The sequence below is a fragment of the Falco cherrug genome, chromosome 9 (assembly GCF_023634085.1).
Source record: "Falco cherrug isolate bFalChe1 chromosome 9, bFalChe1.pri, whole genome shotgun sequence".
NCBI lineage: Eukaryota > Metazoa > Chordata > Aves > Falconiformes > Falconidae > Falco > Falco cherrug.
In genome coordinates this window covers 33,270,507-33,281,887 of record NC_073705.1, presented here as the reverse complement: position 1 = coordinate 33,281,887, position 11,381 = coordinate 33,270,507, and the positions used below count along the sequence as shown (strand labels likewise).

Sequence of the window (11,381 nt, the reverse complement as noted above, 5' to 3'; positions counted from 1 at the left end):
GGTTTAGATCATAGGCATCAAACTGAAAAGCAGCAGTGTTGTAAGCACTGATTTAAAGTTTCATTCTACATTCTCGACAAAGCGTGAACTGAATTGAGCTTTCAGCACAATATAGCACCTGATTCTGTGATTAAAAAAACCATGCTACTTTAAAAAAACAAAACCTTGAAAAAGTTTATAGTTTGATTTGAAACAGTAAACTTTAACAGTGTTTGCAGGAAAAGTTGAATATAGTGTCCAAACTAATATGAAAATAAATGCAGCTTTGGTGTCTAATTTTGACAGATGTAACTGTATTAAAGCATAATGTAGGCAAATGAATTTATTATCTACATCCATTGGGACTGTGATTGTGTTACACACAAATTCAGATTGATTTGCTAATATATATTTATCTGTTAAAGCCTGCGCCCAAATGCAATTAACACTGCCATATTCCAGTGTGGCACACGGACAATTATGAGGAATAACAAATAATGGAATGTGAAATAAATTCTGTTAATGATAACTGAATTAGGGGGTTTTCAGCAGACATCAGTTTTATAGATTCAAGACAGAGGAATACTAAGTCACAGGCGATTAAATTCTAACTGAGTTAGAACTGAAGGAAATGTAGTTACTGTTGACCTTCTTTGAAATGTGTTAAAGCCGTCCTGATAACTTCAGCTCTGAGTTATTAAATTTGATCCCTGTTCAGAAGTCTCTGCCTGGTTTGATACATTATCATACAAAATTGAATGACAGTAATAGAGTTCCCCTTCCCCCTCCCCCTCCAGTTCTGCCAACCCTTTCTCATAGTCCTGGATCCTGTTACAGGGAGACATATATGTTAAGAAACCATTCTTCTTCAGCAGGCTGTGAAGTGAAGCTCTTTCATTGGATGTCTATTGGAAAACTTTATATGTAAAAACAGTGCTTTCCAACGTTGGCTTGCAGATAAAGGTACTGCCTCAAATGTGAAAGATCCCTGGTGCCTGAAAGAGCGTCATATTTTCAGAATTAATTGTGCAATAACCCGAAAACCTGGGATGGATTACATTCAAATACTGTAGACTGTTTCCTTGCCAGCTCTTTTTTTTCTCACTAATTTTACTTCTAATACTACAACTCTTAATAACTGTTCTAGATTTGTTTTAAAATAGCAAGCCCATAGCATTCAAAATTTACAAGTGGTATAGGTTAGTTTTTATGCATGCACAGTATTGTCAGGGTGCATTCACGTATAACCTGCTTCAAGCAACAATCTAATGACCTAATCATTTAGCAATCTGACTCTTTATGGCTTTTCCCCTCCAAAGTGTTATGCAAACTTTAAAACAACATCTGCTGAGAAAGGGAATTATTATTGCCTGCCTTAATGACAAAAGCCTGCTGCTTGGTATTCTTTGGGCTATCCTGTGTCACTGCTTTTTTGGAAAGGGTTTGCACAGTCATGTGAGCAAAAGTCCAGTGTGCCTTCCCATGTGTATTCAGGGCTGTAGGAAGACTTGCCTATAGAGAGCTGTGCCACCTTGTCAGTTTCTGTATAAGGTTATTTACAATGGAATCTCTGCTTTCATTTAAGGCAAAGGCAGATTTCTTGAGAGAGTCTGAGAAGACTGATGAAAGAATAGCCAGAGATCTGAAACTACCTCTGGCCAAACTCACTCGGATATGTGATGCAGGAAATTTGATTTCTTTGTTTATTCCTGTAAGCACTATTCTATACCAGTCAGGCTGACTCCATGGGTTGCTCCTGAGGGTGCATTCAAATTTTGATTGAGTCATTGGCTATACGGGAAAAGGGAGAAAGAGAAAAATTGTGCAGTGGTGACCTTTACTTTGACCAACTTCTTTTTTTTCTTTTTTTTTGTTCTTCAAAGAGTGAAATTTCAGTGAAAGAATTTTGGTACAAGCTTGGAATTTTAAAATATTCTAAAGCTTCTTTGTCCCTTGATTTAAGTACTGCTTTTGTCTCCTTTCTTCCTAATGTTTGTAGTCACTCCTGAGGATACTGGAGAATCCCAAGAGTCATTCAGCTTTCAGAACCTGTAGTGGATTCAATGGACTCCTGTCCCTTCTCTCAGACATGGAAGGTGCATTGCAGGACCCTCCCTCTGGACTGTGGACAGCAGTTGGTCAGAATTGCATATTGGAGCTCGTTTTCTACACGCTTCAGGGGATAGCAGCAGCCCTGCACCTGGATCCTGTCAACAGCAACTTCTTCCAGAGGAATGGTCTCTTTGAAAAGATGGCAGAGGATCTTGGGTCACTTGGATGCTTCTGGACACAAGGGGAAAGGCAAATCCCTCTGAGCCTTGAGAAGACAAGGACGTTTGCAGAGTTCTTGGATGCAGCTTTCTGCTCTTCAGAACCTTTCCCAGTGTGGCTAAAGAACTGCATATGGATTCTGAATTTTCTTGATCACATGGTCAAAGGAACACTCCACCTGGAGAGCTACTTCAAGGAGAGAAAGCCAGAGATGGGAGAGGCATCAAGAGATGATCAGGATGAACCCCAGGCTCAAGAAGGGCATCCTGTTGCTTTCAAAAGACGAGGCAGCAAATTACCTGCCTCTGCCTGTAGGCTATGGGGAAACTCTGAAGAGAAGTAAGTTTTTATTTACTGCAGGAAATGTAACAGTAAGACTAGTATCTGCATTTTATATGGTAGTAAACTGAGGTAAGTTATGACATAACTTGCCTAGGACAAACAAATCCATGCCACAGTCTCAACTTCCAGACAACAGAAATCACCTCTTTTCGGAAGGTAAATGATGGTAAACATTTAGGTATTAAGTGTTCATGTGAGCAGTGGGACACACAACCCCAAGTTGCAGAGTTTGTGCTGAAGGGTCTGACACATGCAGTGTGGGAGCAGGAACGGGGTCTAAGGAAAGGGTTACTGGGACTTGAAGCTTGCATTTGCCCCAGTCAGCTTTGGCTTCCTGAATTATGTGGGAAGCTGTTTCCAGTCTCCTGATAACTTAAAAGTACAAACTGTTTTAAATGCTCCCCCATGCTTGTGTCTCAAAGCACACATGTACAGACACACACTCTCACTCATTTACTCATACAGCTGAATCAGAGAAAATTGGAAGAGGAATATTAATGCTGCCTGCCTCATATAATGAAAGATTATATCAAAATACATATCCTTTGCAGGAAGGAAAGCCTACACCAGGAATCAACTGGCTGTAATCAGAAAGATCCTTGTGTTGTTTTGCCGGCTGAGCTGTGAGGCTGTGTGGTAACTGAATGAGTACCACTTGTGGAGAAATTAATCATGTAAATTAGGATCCATTCAGTTCACAGTGTCTGGTTTGGAACAGTTTGGCTTTGGCTCTGGTTGTGAAGGCACAAAAGGAAGCCAGATTAGCTAGATGTGGCTGGAGCATGTCCAGGACAAGTGTAGGCAAACACAGGAGAAAAACATGTACGGGCAAGCTGTCAATCTTCAGGCCACACAGCCTTTTCCAGCAGCAAATTTTCTGAAAATAAAAATAAGAAATGAAGTTCCCAGAGTTCCTGCAAGCCTGTGGTTCCCCTGATGCAGCTTCCTCTTAACTGTACTCCATGCTCACACTTCCTCCTGAGGAAGGCTTTAGCCTGGTGCTGTGCAACTTGAAAGGAGGAACTTGAGTGCAGTCAGTGTAGGTGGCCTGTGATGCCCAATCCTGCAACATGTAATTAACATCCTTGAAGAGAGCGAAAGAAGGTGATTCTACAGGAGCCTGTGACTAAGACACAGGAAAATCAGTATTTTAACTGGGTAATACTTTAGCCCCTTATGCTGTCCTGTGGTCAGTGATACTGCAAGCCACAGGGAATTGACCCTTCCATTCCTGTCTGCAAAACAACCCTCTGTGTTCCTGCTTCTGTATTAATGTTTGAAACACCTTCTGTGACAGATGGAGTCTCTGTTCTCCCTTTTGCTCCTGTTGATTAGTGATAGCTTTTGCAAGCTGTGTTAACTGAGGCTGATCTCTCTTTGGGAGGGAAGCCCCTCTTCATACACCCCGTAGCAGAATGGCTGCTGCAGCTGCTGTTCCCAGACTTACTGCTGTAATGGCTCTTCAGGTTCTTTGTGGCATCTCATTTTGTTCCCAGACCATCTTTGTCTTATTTTTAAGTAGCAGCCAGTGCAGAGCAAATTTAGGATTCACACCATTATACTGGTAGGGTAGATGAATTGGAATCATGGGGCTGACCGGTTAGCCTTGAGGCAGGAGTGTGAGAGATGGTGCATGGAGACAGCTTTTGTACTAAGACAAGCTAGGAAATGAGAGCCTCATGGAAAACAAAGGAGGCTGCAGATCAGACTTACATAATATTCTTAAAGGGGAGTGAGTGTGCAGTGCTAGCAGGAAAGCTGAAGTGTAGTTCAGTGCTGGTCAGGGACTCTGGATTTTTCCTTCTTTTTCCTTCCTTTTTAACAGTCCTGGAGAGTACTAAACCTGTCAGGCAGTGCTCTAAAATATGAAGACGTCTCCTTATAGTTATGGCAATGTCTTAAGAACTTAATGATTTTATTTGTTTTTTAAAGGATCACTTTATATTATTGTCTTCTGATACTTGCATTTTGTTAGTTCATATTTTACTTCTACTACACATTGTATGGGTTATAAAGTCTCTATATGAGAAATTTTTTTTGGATGTTCAAGTGTTGTGGTTTAACTCGAGCCAACAACCAAGCACCACATAGCACTCATTCAGTCCCCTTGTGTTGGAGAGAATCAGAGGAGTAAAAGTGAGCAAACTCATGGGTTGACACAAAGACAATTTAATAGGTAAAGCAAAAGCTGAGCATATAAGCAAAGCAAAACAAGGAATTCATTGACCACTTCTCAATGGTCAATGGCAGGTGTTCAGCCATCTCCAGGAAAGCAGGGTTTCATAACGCATAAATTACTTGGAAAGACAAATGCCATCATTCCAACTGTCAACCCCCTTTCTCCTCCTCGCCCCAACTTACATACTCAGCATAATGTTCAGTGGTATGGAATATCCCTTTGGCTAATTCGGGTCAGCTGTCCTGGCTGTGTCCCCTTCCCATTTCTTGTGCCACTCCAGCCTTCTTGTGGGCAGGGCCTGAGAAACTGAAAAGTCCTTGACTTAGTATAAACATTACCCAGCAACAACTAAAACCATCAGTATATTGTCAATTTTCAGTATATTTGTCAAATCCAAAATACAGCACTGCACCAGCCACTAAGAAAGTCAGCTCTATCCCACCTGAAACTAGGACAAGAGATAATGATATTTCTTCAGTCTAGGAAGACTGCTGTATGTTAAGAGAACTGGACACACTGCTTGGTGATGTATTTTTACAGTGCTAGAGATGGAAGTTTTAATTGAATTGAAAGTTTGGGAAGTTAATTGAATACAGTGGCTTAGGCTAAAAATGAACTTGCTCTGAGGAGCACTTTTGCAGCATGAAAACAGACTGAAGTTTCATAGAATCATAGAATTGTTTAGGTTGGAAAAGACCTCTGAGAGAATAAAGTCCAACCGTTAACGCAGCAGCGCCAAGTCTACCACTAACCATGCCCCTAAGCATCACATCTATCTGTGTATTAAATATTTCTAGGGATGGTGATTCTACCACCTCCTTGGGAAGTCTGTTCTGATGTTTGACCATACTTTCAGTGGAAAAAAAATTCCTAATATCCAATCTAAATCTCCCCTGGCACAACTTGAGGCCATTTCCCCTTGCCCTGTCACTTGTTATCTGGCAGAAGAAACCTACACTCCGCCTCCCTACAGCCTCCTTTCAGGCAGTCATAGGGAGTGATAAGGTCCCCCGAGCATCTTTTACTCCAGACTAAACAGCCCCAGTTCCCTCAGCTGCTCCTCATCAGACCTGTGCCCCAGACCTTTCACCAGCTTCGTTGCCCTTCTCTGGACACGCTCCAGCACCTCATGTCTTCTTGAAGTGAGGGGCCCAAAACTGAACACAGTATTTGACGTGCAGCCTCACCAGTGCCCAGTACAGGGGAACAATCACTTCACTAGCACTGCTGCCCACACTGTTTTGGGTGCAAACCAGGATGCTATTGGCCTCCTTGGCCACCTGGGCACACTGCTGGCTCAGATGTTCAGCCAGCCATCAACCAGCATGCCCAGGTCCTGTTCTGCCATGCAGCTTTCTGGCCACAATTTTAAACCTATTGATTCTAGTGAGCCCGGGTTTTTCACTTTAAAGGTGGTTAGGGGTTTTGGGGGGAGATGGGCATAGAGTGTATTCTCAGTGTGTACTTTTTTCTTGTTTGACACTTAAAAACTCACCCACATTCATGTCATGTATAGGGGTGTATGTGTCCACACTGAAGCCACTACTGAAGTAAGTATTTATATCAGATATGACTTTGGTTCATTATACAGAAAATATTGTAAAGGAGCAATTTCTTTGAAAGGATCTTTCTTCAGGGTGCAGTAAGAATTATTGGTCACTGTGTGGCAGCGTGGTACACATTACTCGCTGCTCTGATGTATCAGATGAGCCTTACTGAAGTACCTAACGTATTATAGCCTTTTTACCCTCCTTTAGGTCCCTTGTAAAAGTGTTTTTGGTTTTGTTTTTTGTTTTTTTTAATCCTTACTCTTTTACTTGTACTCTTTGTTTTATACAGTCCATAAAGCATATTGTGCTTTATGTTCTCAGTCTAATTATGGCCATGAAATGTTGTCTTTGCTTTTCTCACAAGATCTATTTGGGACAGATGTTATGGACAATGCACATCACAACTCCTGTTCAGAGGTGCACCCAGAAATGCTGATGATCCTTTGAATATTATAAGCCTGCAGTGTCTAAACTAGAGTTACTGCTATGCTAAGGCTTCATCTTTGATATATATATATGACTTCTAGTCTTTATCATGGCATAAGCAGATCTCTGTGGTAACTGATGCCTTGGTTCCTTCCTGTGCCTGAATATACAAAGTTGATATGTGTGAAAATGAAAACTGGTGGGGAAGCACAGATATTTAACTTTCTTTTACTAATTTTGCTGGTTTGGCTTGAAAGTACTGAAATTATTGCCCAAGCAAAGTTACAAGCTACTTGAAAATAGTAAATATAACACTAGTTTTGACCTCATGCAACTGGAGAGGTCCTTCTTGTTGTCTGTTATCTGTACTGCAAATATTTTAAAAGGTAAAGTTTGTTTAAACAGGAGAGTGCACATCTTTTAATATGCAGGTCCCTGATATGTAAGCTCATGAGCAGGTTATGTCCTTTCGTTTTTACTCTAAGGAGGGTTTCAGCTGTTCTAGGTCATCTGTATTGTTCACTAAGTTTCAAATGCTGAGCCTAGCTCCTGCTAGGAGGATTCAGTGCTTTACCTTGGAACATAGTTGGACCCTCTTTGCTGTTGTTAATGTTTTGTGTGTCTTTTTCCTGCAGGTGGGATACGGGAGACTGTGCCATTGTACATCCAGGTGCTGTCTGTGTTATGGTGAGGTTGTTACCAAAGCTGTACAAAGAGGGACACTCTCAGGTGAGCCTGAACATATCAAAGTGCCATCTAAACAATGTCTTCTACTTTTCTGTAGCTTCATTTCCAAGAATTTCTTACTCTTTCCCGATGTGGAAGTCTTAAATTTTACCTAGAACACTGGCAAGAGGAACAGCACAAATTTCACTGGGTCAAGAGAGTCACAGAATCATTTAGGTTAGAAAAGACCTTCAAGATCATAGAGTCCAACCGTCAACGTAGCACTGCCAAGTCCACCACTAAACCATGTCCCTAACTGCCACATCTACACATCTTTTAAATACCTCCAGTGACGGTGAATCAACCACTTCCCTGGGCAGCATATAAAAATAACAAAGGCTCTTGACTATCAATTTGACTAAGTCTTTCTATACCTGTCTGATGTAGGGCATGGGTCTTGGTCCCAGAATACTTATTGCAAAGGTACACGTGTAGAAGTCCTTTGAAAATTGTTTAAAATATTGCTAATAGACCTAGTGACCAGAACAGTCTGGTTCTTTAGGCCTAATGATCCATAAATCTTCAGTGCAGCTTAGAATCTGCTTTGCTTTGTCAAACCTTCCATACACACCTGTACTCTGAACAGGCACATTGCCTATATTGTATCTGCTATCTGGACTAAAATCCTTGAATACAGTTTAAGTACATATGGAGGGGTTGAAATAAAACCAGATTATTCATCCAGAGCTATGGAAGCGGGAGTGCAACTAACTGTTGGCACATCCCAACTCTGTGTAGCAGAACCAAGTCATCAGCTAGCGAAATTTTGTTGATTACGGTAATTAACTTCTGAAAAGCAAGTAGAACAGTTAATTGGATGGGAGTGTGTCATCAGGAATCTATTGCGGTCAGCTCTAGGGCTGAGCTCTGTGAGAAAGCCTCTCAGTCCCTCAGTAGATGGCAGTGTTCTTAAAAATATGAAGGACTAGAGCACAAATTTCAGCAATTTTAGTTACGTATTTAAGTGTGTTCATTTTTTCTTTTTCTCGCTCCTTTTTTTCTTACTCAACAAGAAATTATTACTGATAGTGTTTGTTCAGTATTGCTGTTATAAATAGGGTTGCCTCAGGTAAAATGGGACCACTGTTACACAGGGTCCTGCATCAGACTCTAGCTAGGAGTTAACACATGTCCTGAAGAGTTTTTCATCTAATGACCCACAAAAAGGATAGAGGAAAAGTAGGATTTCTTCTGGCTAATTCTATTTAAAATCACGTGAGAAAACGAGTGGAACCTCATACTCCATAGCTTGGGCAGCTCACTGATGCTGCCAGGTAGTGACACAAAGGGTCGAACTTCAGTACCTTCAGTCATGACATATACCCCTTGTGCAATGAGATGCTACTTGAAACATGGGAGTCATGCGAGATCTGATACAAAAGGCGGACATGAATGGCTAGTGAAGGGGAGCTACTTGGTAGAAAGGTGACCTAGAAAGTGAAGGAATTTCTCTTTGAATAGTTATATTCTGTCCCAAAGAGAGTACTATTCCTTCTTTCAGTGCAACAATATTTGACAACTATACGAGACATGAAATAATTTCTTTTTGGATAGAGCTTTTTCACTGCAGACTTTCATTCAAAAATCTGAAGGGGCTTCTTGCTCTGACTTTAAGACCAAGTCGAACAGTACATTTTTTAGGAGCAGTGGTGAAGAACAGACAGTAACTCATCTCTTGCTGCATATTTTAGTGCTGTGTCAGGTCTTTTAGGCCTAGGTGTTCAGGAGTAAACTGGAAAAATCTTCAGAATCAGTTCAGTCATGTACAAATCCTTTGCTTTCACAGAAATGGCAATGAGAAAGCATGGCTTTTACAGAAGCATTAATGGAACTCAATAAAATTAATGTACTTTGATTCTGACCCTCAGAGGTAATATCCATTTTCCGCCAAATTTGCAGCTTCTGTGACCTTTGTCAGACCCAAGCAGTGATGGGCTGAAGCAGTGTTGAGCCTGTCAGCATAGAAGAAAGAGTAGCAGAGAGTAAAACAGGTGGTCGTGTGTTTCAGCCATTCTGGTCATCTAGAATGACAATTAAAAGCTGAGGAGAACAGATTTGTGGTTGTATATTACTGCCATTCCTAGGTATGATCAAAAATAATTTGAATGTTGTAAGCGTATGAAAATTTGCTTAAAACACTTAACATCCCTCCACCCCCAGGAAGACTGTCTTTGAGTCAGTCAACTTTAGAGGATATTGCTCATGTTCATGCCTAGGACTGGTACTAAGCCAGTTCCCATCAGACTTCATATAGTTTGACCAAATACAAGGTGGATTTTCCTTTTATTAATATGCTGCCTATTCTGTGATGAAAGATAGCATTGCTATATGTTTCTAAACCTAAGTAAAGTGAGACAGGATATGTGGATATCAGGATATTCAGAGCTCTTTTTCTACCTTACAAAGAAAGACGTTTCCCCTCAGCCATATCTCATGCTTGTCTGGCATTTTGGAACTGTGGCTTTTAAGACCGCAGAGTGTCATGCCAGACCTTTACTATTTATGATGTCAGATAAGATCTCCTAGATCTGAGGAGGCTGGTAAGGGAAACAAAAGAACTTTCAAGAAGAGAATCAAGGCATGATTCACTTCTGTGTTCTCATCCTGGTATGTTTCTTGTGAGTAAGGACAAAACCAGTCCTCATATTATTCATTATGTAAATTATCTATACATTTTAAAAATAATATTGCTTCCACAGCTGGATTTGTCCTCTCGATTTTTGTCTAATCTCTCCTATGATGAACTGCCGTCATATTCTGTTGTAAAACTAAAACATTGTGCAGTAATAAGAACTTTACACCTTTTTAAAAGACCTTTATCCCTGGTTTAAATTTAGCCTAAACTAGGTGCTCTCACTGTAGATGTTAACAGCATAACACTTTCCAAGTATTTGTACTTAAAACTGAAAAATATTCCTAAACTTAAAAGGTCTCTGACATAGATATGACCCACAGAAGACTGTGTCATTTGTCTGCCTTTAGACTAATATTGCTGATATCACTGCTAATGTAATCGTTAATATCACAGTGAATTCCTAAATTACTGCACTGCAGTGTCTGCATGAGGAAAATCTTTGGGTATTTTGCCAGAGCTTCATTCCCCTTAGGATTATGCAGCCAAGTCTTTCAGAGAAAGGAAGGGAGACTGGGACTCTGGTAGGAGCAAGGAGACTAGAAATACTGTGCCAGTGGGTCCTCTGGCTTAGGCTGGTAGCTGAAGGTCAACTCTTTCCCCTGAAGGCTTTGCTGCAGGCTTTGCTCCAGCCTTGTCTCCTAGGGGATTTTTCTTCACTGAGCCTGATTACAGTGCATTTTTTAAAAGAAAATGCACAGACTGTCTGCATGTTCTTTTCCAAGGTTATTTTTGGGCTTTTAGTAAGAAGTTTGCTTGTTCATTGATCAACCAACTTCTGAAGCTTTCACTGTTCTTACAGACCAAGCAATTTTCTCCCTGTGCTTCCAACCCCAGAGCCTGCCCTTTTATTTGTTCTATTTCTCTTGCTATTCACTTTCTCCTTAAAAAGCAGCCGGTGTCTCTATAAAGTTGCACTAAAATCTCAGTGATGTACCCTGGATTGAAGACACAGGAACTCTGCCAAGAATCCCTGGCTAACTACACTGAAGATAATTTTCTACTTTGTTTTGGTTTTCATGCAATCACATAACTTACGATGTGGCACACAGACAAGTTTACCTTCCTCTCAGGTGTCTGATGAACATCATATTATAGCACTACATATTAGCTTAGAAAAATGAGAAGGAGGCACTGCATTCAGCTAATACTGTGGGGGAAAAGCAAGAGGTCTGTCAGACCATGAGAATTAACAAAAGAATTCTTAACATTATGAAGAGATTTTGTTGCCTGGCTTAAAATGGTCAAGACTACTTAGTGTATTTTCTCTAGAAGG

At 40.7% G+C, this 11,381-nt stretch overlaps 1 protein-coding gene across 7 annotated transcripts in view; it reads left to right on the top strand.

Moving 5' to 3' along the window:
* Window positions 1-11,381, top strand: part of WDFY4 (WDFY family member 4) — a 144,831-nt gene that overhangs the window by 24,245 nt on the left and 109,205 nt on the right. For all 7 annotated transcript variants that reach the window (XM_055721206.1, XM_055721205.1, XM_055721204.1 and 4 more), the window contains 2 exons: window positions 1,979-2,589; window positions 7,383-7,476. In XM_055721206.1, the coding sequence (XP_055577181.1) occupies window positions 1,979-2,589; window positions 7,383-7,476 (705 nt within the window). The remainder of the gene's footprint in view (window positions 1-1,978; window positions 2,590-7,382; window positions 7,477-11,381) is intronic.